Source organism: Rhineura floridana, chromosome 8 (assembly GCF_030035675.1).
Source record: "Rhineura floridana isolate rRhiFlo1 chromosome 8, rRhiFlo1.hap2, whole genome shotgun sequence".
Lineage (NCBI taxonomy): Eukaryota > Metazoa > Chordata > Lepidosauria > Squamata > Rhineuridae > Rhineura > Rhineura floridana.
In genome coordinates, this window is record NC_084487.1 from 85,962,784 (window position 1) to 85,980,895 (window position 18,112).

General features: G+C 39.9%; 1 protein-coding gene across 35 annotated transcripts in view; it reads right to left on the reverse strand.

Moving 5' to 3' along the window:
• Nucleotides 1-18,112, reverse strand: part of IMMP2L (inner mitochondrial membrane peptidase subunit 2) — a 797,369-nt gene that overhangs the window by 737,239 nt on the left and 42,018 nt on the right. Inside the window, exon 4 of one of the 35 annotated variants that reach the window (XM_061640001.1) lies at nt 3,048-3,075. The exons of 33 other annotated variants lie outside the window; for them this stretch is intronic. In XM_061640001.1, coding sequence (XP_061495985.1) covers nt 3,063-3,075 — 13 coding nt within the window. In that variant the 3' untranslated portion in view covers nt 3,048-3,062. Of the gene's footprint in view, nt 1-3,047; nt 3,076-4,720; nt 4,796-18,112 lie in introns of those variants that run through there. One more of the 35 variants, XM_061639996.1, reaches the window with a different exon arrangement.

An 18,112-nucleotide genomic window follows, 5' to 3' on the forward strand; every position in this document is an offset into this window, starting at 1 on the left:
TCAGATAGTCATGTTAAAATGAATTCTAGTTTTATTTATGGAAAGGAGCTGCTGGTAGGTACTTTCCAAAAACTACATATTCATTTTTTCTCTAGTGATTCCTTGTAAATTAACCTCCAAAGCTAGTGGAGTCAAGACAAGTCAGCTTTCAATCCTGTTATTAAGAACAGCTTGATGCAATCTGTACCCTAACCAATATGCCAAAAAGTCACACTCAAAAGACAAATGGTTCACTTTTTGATAGCAACATCCTATATTGGGACATATGGCTGAAAACTGTACAGAAGGCAATTTCAACAACTGTTCAAATTACAACCCATCATTTTACATAATTTGCTGTAGAATATAATTTGAATAAAATAATGCTAGCAGTAGGAAAAATCCATGCCTAAGCAGCACCACAGATGGGATGATAGTGTTCTTTCCCTGTTTTATGAAGAAACAATGCCAGAAAGTTCATATCAGAGAAATATTATCTGCGCTAGAATTCTGACTGATGCTTTTGTTTCATTAATATTTTATTTTGAAGACATACCTCAGGCCACAATCTCAGGGCTCGTAACAAGTTAAACACACACACTTACAAACCTATATTAAAATATTAAAAAATAGAGACTGACCCACAATTTATTTATTTATTTTAAAATTTATATCCTGCCCTTCCTCTCAGAAGGAGCCCAGGATGGCAAACAAGCATTAAACACTAAAAACATTTATAAAACATCTTTTTAAAAAGCATCTTAAAAACAAAACACCTTATAAAAACATCTTTTTAAAAATCTTGAAAACAATTCCAACACAGACACAGACTGGGATAAGGTCTCTACTTAAAAAGACTTGTTGAAAGAGGAAGGTCTTCATTCGGTGCCAAAAAGATAACAGAGATGGTGCCTGTTTAATATTTAAAGGGAGGGAATTCCAAAGGGGAGGTGCCACAACACTCAAGGTCTGCCTCCAGTGTTGTGAGGAACAGATCTCCCAATGAGATGGTAACTTTAACAGGTCCTCGCCTGCAGAGTGCAGTGACTAACTGGATATATAAAGGATAAGGCGAACTTTCAGGTATCCTGGTCCCAAGCTATATAGGGCTTTATACACCAAAATCAACACCTTGAATTTAGCCCAGCAGCTAATTGGAAGCCAGTGCAGTTCTTTCAGGAGTGGGATAACATGTTAGTGATGTCCTATCCGAGTGAGCAGTTGCACCGCCACATTTTGCACCAGCTGCAGCTTTCGGACCAATCTCAAGGGCAGTGCTACATAGGGTAGATTACAGTAATTCAGCCTGGAGGTTACTGGTGAATGGACAACAATGGTCAGGCTATCCCTATCCAGACACGGCCACAGTTGTCTTACCTGCCAAAGCTGGTAAAAAGCATTCCTAGCCACTGAGATCACCCTAGGCCTCTAGCAACATAGATGGATCCAGGAAACAACATTGTAAATAATCCACCATATGAGGGAAGAGGGCATATGTTGGTAGTAAAGAAAAAGCCCTTCCATTCTCATCACAAAACTACATAACCCAAATTCCTTCTTGATTAATATATCCCTTTAATTTCCAAATTCTAACGTTCTCTTCATCTTAATCCTCAAAGACCATCCTTTGGTCACACCTCAACCTTTTTGGAGCAGAGAGCAACTGGCAGGTTCCAAATTTAAACCATTAACAAAAGATTCATTAAATTCAGAAAATACATATTTCTCAGTGTTCATTAATAGAGTGTAAAGTGTACCTATTCTTGTTCTCAAATTGTCATTAGTGAATTACTTCTAGAAGCTGAGAGCAGATAACAGGAACTAAGAGTACATTATACATAGCCGGTCTTATTGTGCTCATCTCTACAGAGTATTTGGTATTAGCAAGATTGCCATCTTTCCAAAACTATAGCTAATTTGCCTGTGCCAATTGATATGCCAATTAAACATATACAGAATGAAAACTATCCACCAATCCAGGATTAATTCAGCATCATTTTAAACCATAAGAGGCAGTAAGGTAACAACCTTGATTACCTAAAGGATTGATAGAACTTGGTTTGTTTTGCTTTTGGTCCATAAATTGTATCTACATATATTTTTCTGGAATATATTTTATTTCAGTGCATGATCAATGGCTTCATATTTCCAAGCATCTATAAATGTTTGCATGGTGTGTATTACATCCTCTGCTGTTGATGTTTTTTACGATCAATTTTTCACCAAAATCAGTCTTACTGCAATAATTAATTTTTGCCTATTAATTAATGATGTTACCATTTAGTATGCATTTAGTCAAACCTGATTATTTTTAAAAGAGAGATCCAGTTAGAGTTTCCCTTCAAAAAATACAGCTATAGCACACATGACTGTCTGTACACTGACAGATGGAGTTCACAAACAGATACATGGTTGTTTCACTGAACAGCATCAGGTGTCACATTGTCCTCATTTGCATGTGAGCAAATATGTGGGCACCCAGAGAGGAGATAATAGTTGCTTTCCTCCTCCCTGGTTTATCCTATGATTTACAGCTTGGGAGAGCTAAACCGCAAGCCCAGGTTCACACAACATAGCAGCAAAATGACCAGGGAGAAGCAAAGCAGCTGTGTTCTAAGAGCACACACATTTGCTTGTTCACCTTAAGCCATGATTTGGCTTAGCATTACATGGAAAGTGGGTTACTGTGGCAGTTAAAATATTCGTGATCAGGAAGAATGAATTCAGGGATGCTAACAGGACATCCTTATCCTAACTTTTTGTTCAATATTTCATTTTCTCCTCTGGAAATTTTTTAAGAAAGACCTACTTGAGCAATCCATTAAACTGTGCTTATTAGAAACTATATCACAACTTAGAATCATAGAATAGTAGAGCTGGAAGGTACCTATAAGACCATCAGGTCCAACCTCCTGCTCGGTGCATGAATCCAAGTTACAGCATACCTGTAACTGACAGGTGTTGTCAGTGTTGTCCAGCTTCCTTTTGAATGCCCATGGAGTCAAAAAGGTTTCTCGCCCCTGTTGTAGACCAAAAAGGTGAAGAAAAAGGCCCACCTTCCTTTCCTCTTCCATACAGAGGAATCAGCAGTGGTGCCTGTCAAAAACAGTGCTTACATGGACATGCTACATATTGCCTAAAACATCCCTGTTAGTACTACTACTGTTGCCTCTGTATGTAATGCCTAAGAGGGGTACAGGTCCCTACTCCCTTTTTTCATCCATATGGCACTGCAACCTCACCACACAATCTCCAAGAAACAACCCAGAATTGCTTCCATGTGTTGGTCATTGAATTCTTTTAATTAAGATCTTTCAGTTGCACAAAATAGTCATGCAAAGGCATAAGCTTTAACAGTGCACATATCTGTACCAGTGCATGGATGTCTAGGGGGTGAGGTCAACAGGGTAACCCCACTCCCCAGTAATCGCATGAAGAAGGGTATGCTGCTATGCTGAACTGAACCTAATGTGGATGTGGAAATGAGAGCGATTCAATAAGGCAGGGATGGCGGGCATCAAGCACAGGGGCTAAATGCAGCCCTTCAGCCTGCTATCTGGCCCTTGGGATTCTCCCCAAGCAACACGCCCTCCACAGCCATACACCTTCTCCCCAGGCCACACTTCTCACTAACCCTACTTCATACCCTCCTCAAGTGTGCTTGCCTAGTTGGAATGTGCCATTTAAGTCTGATAAAGCCTCTTCCTTACCTGGATGTAGAATAGAGGGGTGCGTGAGAGCATGTATAGGAACTAGCCTACTGTGCAAAAGTCAAATTTATATTTGTTGGCCCATTCACTTTTGCCTCTGTTTTGCTCATCCCTGGTGTGTGGCCCTAGTCTGAAAAAGGTCCCTCATCGCTGCAGCAAGGGGCAACATATTCATCAAGGATTTTTCTCAGTTGTTCTGAACAGCAGCAGGAGGTAGAGGGATGAAGCACAAGACAGTACAGCTATTCGAGAAATGATCAGAGAGGCTGTATATGTAGATCTCTCCTTCCATTTCCCTGGATCAGGGCTTCTTCAAGTTTAATACTGACAGTCTCCAATTACTATATTTTCATTCACTGAAAACACAGGTGTGTGACATTTTCTATTCCAGTAAACTGTTTCATGAGATGTAACATGCTCTACAAAAAGCAAGGCTATAGCAGAATGAATTGAGAACTTTGAGGAAGGTCATCAGCTAGAGTAATTTAGCATAGCCTCAGTGATTTCAGGGAAACTTCAAATTTATGCCAGTTCAGATTTGGCTCATAAAACTGAAGAGAAGTTCCCACAAGGGCTTTTTTCAAGGATCATAAACATCCACTATGCTGTCAAATACATTCAAGCCACACAAGGTAAAGCCAAGCTTGAGGAACCAAATGTTGCTCTGAGCTCTCATCTGATCATATTTTTTGATATCTACACAAACAAGTGCGGCACACAGAACTTATATGGAAGAAGCTTAGAAAAGATTCTGGATTTGATACAAAGGTACCCACTAATGGAAAACATTTTGCTCACGGAAGGGGTATTTATGACCTAGCAGAAGAGTGCTACATGAGAAAACATAACCCTAAATCCAGAAAAAGTTCCATTTGTGCAATCTTTTGCACAAGATCTTGCCCTTCTTTCGCATTGCCTTTCTATATCCCACTGGAGTTTATATACTATATTCCTTCACCTTCCTTTTCCATTGTTTTTGTCATAGCACAGCAATGAAAAAAGTGATCTGCAAACTTCAGCAAGAGTTCATGGGACAGTACAAATATAGTTTCTCGCCTTTCTCTCATGGTTCTATGGATCCAAGCTTCTGATCACAGGTTTTCCTTCTAAAAAAATTGTGCAGATAAATAATTTGCAAAGTCACCATGTGAGCATTCTTCTTTCCATTGGAATTATCCGTTTAGGACACTGGAGATAGTGAATGATTGATGAACATTTGCGGCTGAGGGTTGAAATAAATGCATGGATACAAGAGCTGGGTTGAACTAAGAGCCACTTTATTAAACTTAAAACTAAACCCTCAAAATAACCTGCAGAGGTAAAACATAGGTGTGGGAGCTAAGCTATGATCGAATTGCCTAATTACAGCTATAGGGTGACCACCCTTGCAGGGGCAAGAGCAAGCCATTCTGCTTACCCCCTACCCCCACCACAACCCAAGGGTGAGTACGGGGGCTTTCCCACATCACCCCCCGGGGCCCAGTGGATAAGGTAAATTGGCCTCAAAGACAGCCCATATCATGTCCCCAGGCCCTACAGCCCTGAACGGCAGGTCTCCGGAACCGCCAATCACCCCCCAAAGGTGCCTAAGGGGGCCACCTAGCTGTCCTTACCAGCGTCCCTTTCCGCACCTTCCTGCCAACTACAACCAAAATACAAGCAATCCTGTTAAGAACTTTAGATATGCCAGATTAGCCAAAATAATCTATTAAACAAGGGTAACCTTTAACCCTATTCCATCCCAGTACACAGTGTGGAGTAGGCAAAAAACCTGTCTGCCAACAAGGGTGAGCAGGACAAAAATTCCTACTCGGCCCCGAAGTGGCCAGCTGATCACACCATAGCAAGGGGAGGGGGAACAGGTGTCGCAGGCCAAAGAGGGAGATTTGTGGGTGGCACGGACTTAAGTAAGCTCCACCACCCCCACTCCCCTACGTGGCCATGCACAGCACACAAGTGCCGGCCCTGGCTGCATCTGCTGCCTCAAAACTAAAATGGCGGCCAGGACTTCAATCCCAGGCAGCAAACACGCCCCACTGTCCCAGGCTTTGCCAAAGTGCAGAGTGGGAATTGTGGCACTCACCTAGTAAGGATGTATAAACTGCTATCTGTAATATTTTAGATATGTTGATTTATTTTTTATATATGTAGTTTTTTGTTTATTTTTGTTAGTTGTTGTGGGCTGCCTTTGCGAAGGAAGGGCGGGTTATAAATTTGAAATAAATAAATAAATTTCACAGAGAATTCCTTTGCATATTCCCTCAAGAATAAAAGTATTTTTGATGGTTTCCAGATGAGATGGTTTATTTGTTACCAAAGTTAAAATCAGTGAGGTACAGCTAACTTGGTATCAAAACTTCCTGAAATAATGCAGAGATGTACTTAGCCTTTAGTTTTAGTGTATATTTAATTTAGATATATTAGCTATATATGGTTAATACTGTGCAGCAACTACTATTTTGCTGAGTTCTATGTTCCTCTCCTGAGCACCTTACACAATAAATTTGACTGAATAATCATAACTAATCTAAATATGTATTGCTATTGTTATTATTTAAAGATTTATAATCCACACTGTATTGATACCAGGACACTGTAAAACATAAATACATTACAGCAGGGATTGCCAACCTGGTGCCCTTCATGGGTACAAGTTTGGTGGTCCTCATGCATTTTTTATTTTTATTTTTGCAGGTTAGGATTTTATTTCATTTTATTTTTAATGGCAGGCACTTATCTCACAAGTGGAGGGGCTTTTCTGAATTGGGGGTGGGAGGTGGTGGTCAAGTACTCTCTGTGTGTGATTCGGAGAAATGCCCCTGGGCAGAGAGAAAGAGAGATGTGGGGTCGGTGGGTTTTATTTTGAGGGCACCACATTGGTTACTACTGGACTAGAGTGTTCATGCAAATAGTGGGGGGGGGAATACCTTCCAACTAAACTAAGAAAGGTTGCTACTCTAATTAAACTACTTAGCCATTTATCCTACCAGACGGTTTAATTGTTCCTGATAAAAAGCTCTAGCAGTGAGGCAAGTGTTTGAAACAAGGGCAGTCAAGAAGGCAGGCATGCTTGCTCAAATAATTAAAGCAGATTCCAATTTCATGTGGGCAAGCCTCTTCAAGTTTCGTTCTTGAATACACCTCCACCATTTACAGCTAGATATCATGGAGCTTGCAAGCATTCCAAAATACAACCAGCTCTATCAAGACTATCCCAGACCATGTCTGCCTTTTGCAAAGCTGGATTTAAACTTGTTGTGGCCCTAAGCTATATGAGCGAGGCCCTTGCCTCTTCAACAAATAATAAAATTTGTAAATGCAAAATACGGGCTGTACAATTACACGGAATTTGATAGTTGTGTAATACAGGTATTAAAAATGCAAGTTACGTGTGTGCACATTCTTTATTTAGAAGTTCGTCAAACACATAACACGATTAAACAATAAAATAATAAGGTTATAATATATAAATTAGATATAATTTATGTATACATGCGGGCTGTTTTCTGCAAGAATCCAGAAGGCCACATGTGTATGACCTTCTATAGAATTGTTTACTGTTGTCGGGAAGCGAGCCGCAGCAATGAAAATTCAATACCTACCAAAAATTGTCTTCATTTTAAATTATGTTTGTGGTTTCCTGGTGGCAATATTGTAAACGTTTTTCATTCTTTTCTTTCTAACACAAGGCCCCTCGTAATGTGAGGCCCTAAGCGGTAGCTTGTTTAGCTTGTATGTAAATCCGGCCCTGGCCTTTTGTAGGCTAAAGACATGGATACTGACACACTCTTAAGACAGAGACACACTTACTGTTTGTGCTGGTTCCAGTGCGTCTCCACCTCTGAAAATGGGGGCACACAATGCCAGTCAAACACCACCCTTTTTACTCTAAAACTCTGGTTGGATCAGCTCAAGTGCTTTTTTTATTATTATTCAGCTTCAGTCAGATTATGCAACTGATTGGTAATCAACACATTTGCCTTCCAGGTGTGACCAATAAAAACACTTTGCTGCAGGCTCAGGCAGAGACAGTGATTGGTTCAACACCAAGGGCTGTGGGTGGTCCTGAAAGGTCTCAAGTCTGCAGTTGGGAAGGAAGGTGTGGCCAGCAGAGTTGCTTTAAAACACAGCCAGAAAAACCATTCTGCCTGCTTTTGAAGCGACTAGTATGCCTACAGCCTTAATGCTGGGAACTCCATATCAATCCAGCACAGACCAGGAGTCCCCCAGACTGCACAGGGCTGGCTGCCTTTTGCAGGCACTTCCTTTATGGCCTAAAATTATGGACACTTTAAAGTGCCCAAGAACTCAGGCTTCAAATGGCACCCAGAAACACACAGCCCATGACTTGCTGTCATCTGCAGTCACTTGGCCAAGGAGGTAGGAAACTGGGCTATTTTAAGTGTTCAACTCTAGCAGCTGAAAAGCCCATTTTCTAACTGTTCAACTTGGGCCACTCAACTGTTCAACTGATTTACGGTCTGAGCAAGCCAGTGCTGGCCCCTTCCTAGAAAGCTGAAAGCTTTGCCAAGCTTGGAACTCAGCCAAGAACCTCACCTGTGCAAATATATGAGGACATCACTCAAAGAAAAAAATTGGCAGTGACACAATAGTAGCTTTCGATATGGTAACAGATGCATTGAAAATAAGATGTCACTTAAAAGCAGCGCTTGAATTAACAGATTAGGATACCCAGATGGCATGTGTTTAACCTGAAGTAACACTTTGAAGAAATAAGTCAACTAAATACGCAATGCTTGTTTTATGCCTACTACTAGCTTTCATATATTGAGCCAGTAGTATCATAACTATCTTCAGAACAAGACACATCATCCCAAGGGTTTTAGTGAGTTCTGTAATGCTGAATGTAGTATCCGGAGCACATGAAAAGCACTGCACTACAATATAAATAGTTGCTGGAAGAAATTTCTAGAATACTACCCCAGGAGGGCTTTTATAAATGGTGAGATGAAGAGTCCCTTCAACTTTAAATTTCCCTTGGTGGTTTATCTGTTGCTGTATTAGCAAAACCTGTGAAGTGAAAACACTGCTGAGTTGCTGTGCATATCATTACAGACTATTTCCATTCTAGTAACATATATTTCACACAAATAAATTTATTTAAATAAAATAAAATAAATTCAAACACATCTGGGAGATGATCTGAACATCCCTTCCACTAAATGATTTATCAAACAGAGCAGAAGTGTCAGGAACTGGCATCATAGGGCATCTCCCAAGGCCCCACACCCTGGTAGGAAAAACAATGAAGACCCTGTATATGACCTTAAAGGCTAACAATTTATTATGGCATAAGTCTATGTGGAGTCCACTTTGTCTGATGTCCAGAGAAGCTTACATTGCGAATAAATGTCTTACTCTTTCCAACTTTGGGTCCCCAAATGCTGTTGGACTACAGCTCCCATCATCCCTGACTATTGGCTGAGCTGGCTGCAAATAATGAGAGTTGCAGTTCACCTTCTGGGGACCCAAGGTTGAAGAACACTGTGCTACAAAGACTCTGCTCTTTTTGCTGCAACAGACTAACTTGCCTACCCTCTGGCAGTAACTATCCAATGGGGGGACAGCACTGCCAATCACTGGATCCTCCTGGATTCTATCACTCCTCGCTTTGCTGATTGTTTGCCTGCTCTCTGACTGTTTTTGCTGACTGTTTGGAAGGAGAAGGAGTAGCCATATCTGTGTGCCTAGGTCTTCCATTCCCCCCTCCGCCATAGATGGTGCCAGCGAACAGCTGATAACCTCAGTCTACTGACACACTTTTGTATTTCGTGTTCTTAACTACTTCCAGAAGTTTTGAGAATGCTCAACGACACTGGAAAATATACAAAAAGTCCTACCCATAGATTAGTACAAAAAACAACAACAGTGGTTTGTCATTTAGTTCAACAGACCTGAAAAACCAAGCAGAAAAATCTGCTTTAAGCAATAAACGATGAACTTCAGGTGGCCTTCATTAGAAAATATTGAATCCCTGAACACCATTCATGTAAAGCTAAAATTTAGCTTTCACATGTCTCTAGTTTAAACAATATATTAATAATTCTAAGCCATATTTATATAATTAATATCGTATTTTAATCATTATATTATTCTCTGTGCCTTAAGAAAAACACTGAATGGATAGTTTGTTGTACAAGATATTTGTTTGCACAATTCATTCTTCCACAACTGGCTTAATAGCTTAAATACTGTCACAGTCAATTGAAGCTGACCTCACATCTTTTAGCTTGGTAACAGACCTCCCTTAGGCCATCTTAACGATATGATGAGAATCCTAAATATTAAATTACAGGATGTACCATTTAGGAACCTTTCAATGAGTTATACTTAAGCCAAGCATGTGAATCCTGCTTACACATCAAAAGCATTTAAATTTAAATGGTGCCATTGAAAGAAAATGAGAGCTCATAATAGCATAGAATGTTTTTCAACATGTGCATCTTTGCATATAATTGACCTTTTTATTTAGCAAAAAAGGATAGACCACTTCCACAGAGGAATTAACATGAAACCCATGCAAAAGCCAACATTGTATATTGTAAAACATGGTGACTGTAAATGTGGAATTATATGTTTTTGGGGTTGCTACTGAAAAGTACCTTCGCTGCTATCAAGTGCATGAAGTAAATGTGCAGTGTATGGATATCTATGCCATTGCCATCAAACACTCTCTAAACTATATATATGTTTCATATTAATTCCTATAGTTAAATATTAATTCATTTATAAGTTATGTACTCCGTGTGAACTGTTCGTTATCTAGGTACCCTACAAATTAGACTTATATTTTATGGGTGCTGGAAACTATTTCATGAATATGTAAGTTAGATCTAGTAGTGTAGTGGTTAAGACTTGAGACCAGGGTTCAAATCCCCATTTCAGTTGGGTTTTAGGCCTGGTTTTGGCACTGAGACGGCCTTGGTCGCCCTGTTTGATGACCTATGTCGGGAGAGAGACAGAGGGAGTGTAACTCTGTTGATTCTCCTTGATCTCTCAGCGGCTTTTGATACCATCGACCATGGTATCCTTCTGGAGAGGCTCGCGGAATTGGGAGTTGGAGGTACTGCTTGGCAGTGGTTCCGCTCCTACTTGGCGGGCCGTCTCCAGAAGGTAGTGCTTGGGAAACATTGCTCGACACCGTGGGCTCTCCAATGTGGGGTCCCGCAGGGGTCGGTTTTGTCTCCCATGCTTTTTAACATCTACATGAAGCCGTTGAGTGCGGTCATCAGGAGTTTTGGAGTGCATTGTCATCAGTATGCTGATGACACACAGCTCTACTTCTCCTCTTCAGGTGAGGCTGTCGATGTGCTGAACCGTTGCCTGGCCGCGACAATAGACTGGATGAGAGCTAACAAACTGAGGCTCAATCCTGACAAGACTGAGATGCTGTTGGTGGATGGTTTCTCTGATCGGATGGTGGATATATACCCTGTCCTGGATGGGGTTACACTCCCCCTAAAGGAGCAGGTTCGTAGTCTGGGAGTCTTCTTAGACTCTTCCCTTTCACTTGAGGCTCAAGTAGCCTCGGTGGCACGGAATGCGTTCTACCAACTTCGGTTGGTAGCCCAGCTACGTCCCTATTTGAGTAAGGAGGACCTCACATCAGTTGTACATGGCTCTGGTAACCTCGCGTTTGGACTACTGCAATGCGCTCTATGTAGGGCTACCTTTGAAGACAGTTCGGAAGCTACAGCTAGTGCAAAATGCGGCGGCCAGATTGTTAACAAGGACCAAGCGGTCCGAGCACATAACACCTGTTCTGGCTCGCCTGCACTGGCTACCAATATGCTTCCGGGCCAGATTCAAAGTGTTGGTATTAACCTATAAAGGCTTATACGGCGCAGGACCACAATACCTGTCGGAACGCCTCTCCCGATACGAACCGGCCCATACACTACGGTCTACTACAAAGGCCCTCCTCCGGGTTCCGACTCATAGGGAGGCCCGGAGGGTGGTGACAAGATCTAGGGCCTTCTCAGTGGTGGCCCCCGAATTGTGGAATAGTCTCCCTGAGGAGGTGCGCTTGGCGCCGACATTATTATCCTTTCGGCGCCAAGTTAAAACCTTCCTCTTTTCCGAGGCATTTTAATTTAAGTTAACTTAATTTTAAATGTGTTGTAACTGATTTTAGGTTGTTTCATTTTTATATGTTCTGTTGTATTATATTGTGTGATTTTATTGTATTTCTTGTGTTCACCACCCAGAGAGCTATTGCTAGTCGGGCGGTATAAAAGTCTAATAAATACATAAATAAATAATTCAGCGATGAAGCTCAGTGGGTAATCTTGGGCGAATCACCATATCTCAGCCTAACCTACCATGCAGAGTGGTTGTGAAAATAAAATAGGAAGGGCAAAATTGTGAGCACTACCTTCAGCTCCTTGAAGGCAAGGTGATATATAAATATAATAAATAAAATATAAATCCTGAAATTCACAGCTTTATCACCTATTATTCTTAGAAGCCTTACTTTAAAAGCAAACCAAAATCGTACCCTTAAGTTCACATATGTAGAGTGCCCACATATCCATGTTGCTCACCAACAACAACAAACATCACCAAACGAGAATATTCTGTCAAACTTTTTTATCAGTCCATAAATATTGATTCCATCCTCATTTTTAAAACATCAACTACTAAGTACTGTTGGTGTGTTTCCTCTGAAACAGTACATATGATGTCTACATCACAAGAACATTCTGAGGTAAATTCAAGGTAAAGAGCTCAGATACCAATGAATGTTGCAACATTTGCTCAGCACAATAGAAACTGTTTCTTTCAGGATGTCAAAAAAAAACCTTCTGGAGAATAACTGGAAAAGGATTATAGGGAATGTGATCATTGACTAGCCCTCTTAAAATTATGTGATCAATTTACTAATTAGTAGTTGTTGATGGAGCCCATTATTGCGTGATCTCAACCCTTCATATGTACTGTTGATTAAACTACTCCAATTCGAAAAATCTTAGGATGTTATAGATCTAAGCAACTTGCTGGCATGCAAAAATATTTCTAAAGAAATATGTTCCCTGGTCATCACCATGCCACTGGACTTGCGCCTTTGTTTAACCACTGTAAACTAAACATTGCTTTACCCCAACCGACAGTCTAAAGAGAAAATGAGAGATCACTAGAAAGCAGATAGTTTCACTAGCGGTGGAGAACATTTGGTCCTCCATATGCTGCTGAACTACAACTTCCATCAACTCTAGCAAGAATGGCAAATGACCAAGGATGATGGAAGCTGCAATTCAGCAATATCTGGAGGGCCAAAGGTTCCCCACAACTTCATTTCATTTCCAATTTGTATACTGCCTTTCTACACTACTGTACTCAAGGTAGAAATGTCAAAATATACCAAAAAAAACCACTCTGTCATCCTACAATAAATTCAAAATGTAACTAAAAACAAACAATTAACAACATTCAAGAATCCATTTCACATATTATCATACTGACAAAATATCCACAAATGATAATAAAGCAAAAAAGCAAAAAAATACCCAATCAATTACAAAAAATAATTAAGGCTACACTCTAACCTGCGACCCCATACAGCCGGCTGTAGCATCTCTCCTACTGCTTCAGTCAGCCTCCTGCTGCCAGCAGAGTGGCATTTGCACCACACTGCCCGAGCAGATCTCACCCATCCCCCCATCAAATGAGTGAGCAGGAGGCTTGCCACTAGTGGTATCCCCACCATCATGATGGAAAGCCCAAAACAGATGTGCTGAGGGGGGGGCTGAGCAACAGCAGGGGGTTGGCCTCTTTCATGTATGTTGTTTCTAAACCTACACTTAGACCTCTGAATAAAGTATTCTTCTATATGAAAACTGCCTGTTCTTTAAGATCTGTATTCTTATACTGTCCTTCAACATCAGTTCCTAGGATGGTTTACAAATAAAATCATACAGCATAGGTTTTTTTGCTAGGAGGCATCAGGGTTTGAACTTGGAGCATTTTGCTTAGAAAGCATGTGTCCTTTCACTGAGCTACATCCCTTTCCCTATATAGTAAAACAATATGATATAAATACAAAATATTTTTAAAAATACAAAAACAGAAATGCAAATCAAAGACAACAAAATTGCAGTTAAAAGTGGCATAAAAACCTAACGTTAAAGATTTTTTAAATGCCTTTTAAAAGGATGAAATGTCAATTCTTGGAATGTTATTGTTTTGGTTATTGTGAGTGCCTTGTTTTATTGTGACATAAAATGCAGCATACAAATTCTTAAAATAAAAGTATTTTGAATTTGTGTTAAAGTTGAAAGTATAGTTTCCAAAACCTGCTCTCCTTAACAAAAAAATTAAGTTAGGAAAGGCAGAGGAGTTTAGATTCTGATACTGTGCATAGGTATGGATGCAAAGAGGCTTTCTTAAAAAAGAAAAAAACTAACAATTAGGAGTTTCACGTAGGCAATTTTTTTTAAAAAAAGTAAGAAGTGAAACAAGAATAACATAACAGGCAGCAAAGAGTGAACAAAAGGACCTTCTTGCGTCAAAGAAAATCTAGTTCAGGATAATATTTTTTTCACTATGCTGGAGATCCTTGTTCAGCATAAGTACATTGGTGTCCCTAGTAGATGACTGTTTTAAAAGGTGGATATCCTTTTCTGCGGTGCACCTTCGCTATTCCACCCAACCCCTAAAGAAGACTGCCATGCTAACACTGACTTTGGCATTAGTTGGCTGGTAAAAACTTTCATTTCAGGAGGTTTTTGAGGAATTAATTCCTGATTATGAACTGGACACATGGCAACAACGTTTGGTTTTTTATTGATATCCATTTTATATGGCTTATTTTTATACTGAGCTCTTTCCCCTCCTATTTTTATTGGTACTATCTAATTTAAATTTTGTGGTCAATCAACTAATGCAATCTTATACATGTATACTCAGAAGTATGTTCCAATGAGTTCAGTGAGGCCGCCTCATAGGTAAATGGATACAGCAGCTTTCCCTAACCTGGTGGCATCCAGATGTTTTGCAGTGCAATTCCCATCAGCCCAAGAAATGTTTCTGCCCACAATTGCCACTCTGAGCTCCTTCTAGGAGGAAGGGCAGGATATAGATTTAATAATAATAAATAAATCATCTCTTATCTTTGCATCATGACACAAGACAGTAAAGACATATTATATGTCAAGCTTAAATTCCTCCAATAAATATTTAAAGGAGTAATAATTAGAGAAAAATGTATATTTTCAAACCAGGATTTTATTCAATTATTTCATAAACTTTGTGGTGTGCAATAATGAATTGTTATGGTCCTAGAGCTTGTCTTTCATTACTTCGTGCTGCAGCTGAGGGGAGAAAACTACAATTCTCAACCCATGAAAGGCAGATTTTGACATTTCTTGCTTTCTCTGTTTCATTTATTGTAACTTTATGGCTACATTCCCCATGTATGTAAGAAGGGATTTTGACCTTTCAATAAGCGTTTGGCTGAACTGTGCATAACTCTCAGACTTCAGTGATGTGGCACAGTACTCTTTGTAAACTTTCAGTGTTAAATAGAGCACATTTTCAAAGCCGTGCCTTTCAAACGAATACAATGCAAACATATTACTAGTGTCATGTTGCATGTGTTGCTTCAAGGAAACCAATAAAATTAGTAGTACTTAGAAACAGTTATCTCTGGTGCAACAAGCACTAGAAGTTGCAGTGAGAGAAGTGTGGCCTTTGCTGCAGATAGAGAAAATATACTGCCAGCAAGCAAATGATAATGGCATCCTGTATATTCAGAAGGCCTGCTGCATTGTTTGTGTCTGCTTAAGCTCCCCTTTACATTCAAAGCGGTCTATTTTTAAATTAGTGTTGGATATGACCTTACAACCAAGATGCTATTTAAATGCATGCTCATGCACTCCTCAGTAATCTTCACTGCTGGAGGATATTGACAATGAAAGGCTGGCTTAAAAAAATATACACATCTTCAAAGTTCAAAGGGTTAGCCGTTAAACATGGAAAGCAACCTCTTTAATGTGAAATTAGGATCCCAGGCCTGTATCCTTACAGCTGTTTTTTGCTTTCTATGCACCACAAGCTGGAAAAAAATCGAATGGTCTACAAAAAAGATGTGAATCATAAGTTTACTCAGTCAACATGTGTGTGTCTTTCTGTGGGTCATGACACTGATCAGACTACAGCTGGAGTGAAGAACCTTTTTCAGCCCAACAGCACCCCTCACTTCTGGGCAACCTTCCAGGGGCACATGCCAAGGGTGAGTGGGGCAACCAGTCTAAAATTTACCTTTATGCAGCAGGCTAGTTTCTACACACACACACACACATCACACCCTTCTGTCATCCATTCAGACAAGCAATAGCTGTTATCAGAGCTCAAGGACACATTCCAGTCAGGCAAACCACTTCAGACGAGTGTGAAGCAGAACCAGTGAGGCGCATTGTGTGGAGAGAGTCCCAAGGGCAAGACAGAGAACCTTGAAAGATCACATTTGTTTCCCCAGGCCTGAGATATTCCACTCCTGGAGAATTCCACTACAGAATTGATGGGGAAGGGCCACAGCTCAGAAGCAGAGTACCTGCTTTCTATGCAAAAGATCACCAATACCTCCAGATAGGGCTGGGAAGGACCCCAAGTCTGAACCCTGGAGAGCCGCTGCCAGCCAGTGTAGTTGCCAGAGCTCAATGGACTACTGGCCTAACTCAGTATAAGGCAGCTTCTGATGTTCCTTTTTTTAAAAAAAGAATAATAGTAATAGGGTTTTTTAAAAAAACAAATATATAACCTGGTTTAAAATGAAATCTAAATTTGACACAAACATATTAACTTCATTTTGGTCTATTAAACTGAGTCTATTATCCTCTAGCAAAGGATATATCGAAAGGAACAAGGAAATAAAAATGTGTTTGAGATAAGCATTACAAATATTGCATCATCAATCATGCATTGTATTTATTATTGAAAAGTTCCTACTGGACCCAGAGACTGGTACATCGTGAGAAGCCCTAGGATTCAGCAAACACAATCCTACATATCACCAAGAGCAACCTCTGAGTCTCCCAAGATTATCTTGTACACCCATTTTATGCCTTGTAACTACCCAAGCTCCACAAACCATTCATTTTCTCAAACTATGAATGTTTGTGACTCTAACAACCAAACAGCATGGGTGTCACGTACTAGTTCAGATAAATTCCAAACCATGATTTGGATTTATTTTATGTATTTTAATTTATTTTAATGTTTTTGTGATTTTACTGTTTACAATTTTATTATGTATGTGTTTGATTTTATTTTTGTAAGCCGCCCTGAGTGCCCTATGATAGGGTAGAAGGGTGGGATAGAAATATTTTTAAATAAATAAATAAAATAAATTATATATGTGAGCTGGTGCTATACAATCTCCCTTCTCATACCATGATTTCTTAACTGTCATTTTTGTTATAGGGTACCACTGGGCACTGTTTTATTCCCAATGCTATTTCACATCTCCATGCTGCTTACATGAAGCTCCTTGGGGGGAGTACTTATCCTGTTAAGAGTTTTAAAATCCATTAAATAAATGAAAATAAAGAACATAAGATGAAGATGGTGGATCAGACTTAAGGTCCATCTAGTCAAACATCCTAGTCCCCACAGTGGCCAAAAATGCTCTGGAAGACTACAAGAAGGACATAAGAAGAATATTTGGGGAGTTGTTGCTCCCATCAACAGATACTCAAACGCATCCTAAATACGGGCCTGGAGATTACATATAGCCATCACAACTCATAGCCATTGATACAGACATTTCATCTATGTATTTGCCTAACCCCATTTTAAAGCCATCTAAGTTAGCTCCATCATATCATCTTGTAGCAGCAAATTAAATTATATAATATGTGAAGTCGATCCTGAAACTCTTGTCAATCAGCTTAATTGGATTACCTCCCGAGTTCGAACATTATGAGAGGAAGAGAAAGCAATGGATGCAGCAATGGAGTGACAGTTGCTTTCTGTATTGTTACTGATTTGCCATCTGTTCATTGGTTTCAGGAAGAGGCCATCAGGAAGAACTACATGGGTGTAAATTCTTATAATGTTCTCCAGTTGGCATGAGAATAACCACAGCAGTTGAAACCATGACGGTGGAGGTATCCGTAAACGGGATCTGTGTCTCACTTGGTGGTTAGGCAGCATTAAGGCTTCCAATTAAAAAAAGAAACAGCTGCACTTTCCTTTACTAAATTGGATATTTATGCTGGTGATTTCCTGTCTTGATGCAAGAATTCCTAAAGAGCATACACATCATTTTAACATGCAAGAAAATGACTACAAAGAAAATGCTGGCACACTCTTGAGAGAAATATTATAGTGGGTGGCTGGATTTACTTAATATATGGTTTTAAAATTTTAAATTATTCTCTTTTGATCTAGGAATCTCTAAGATG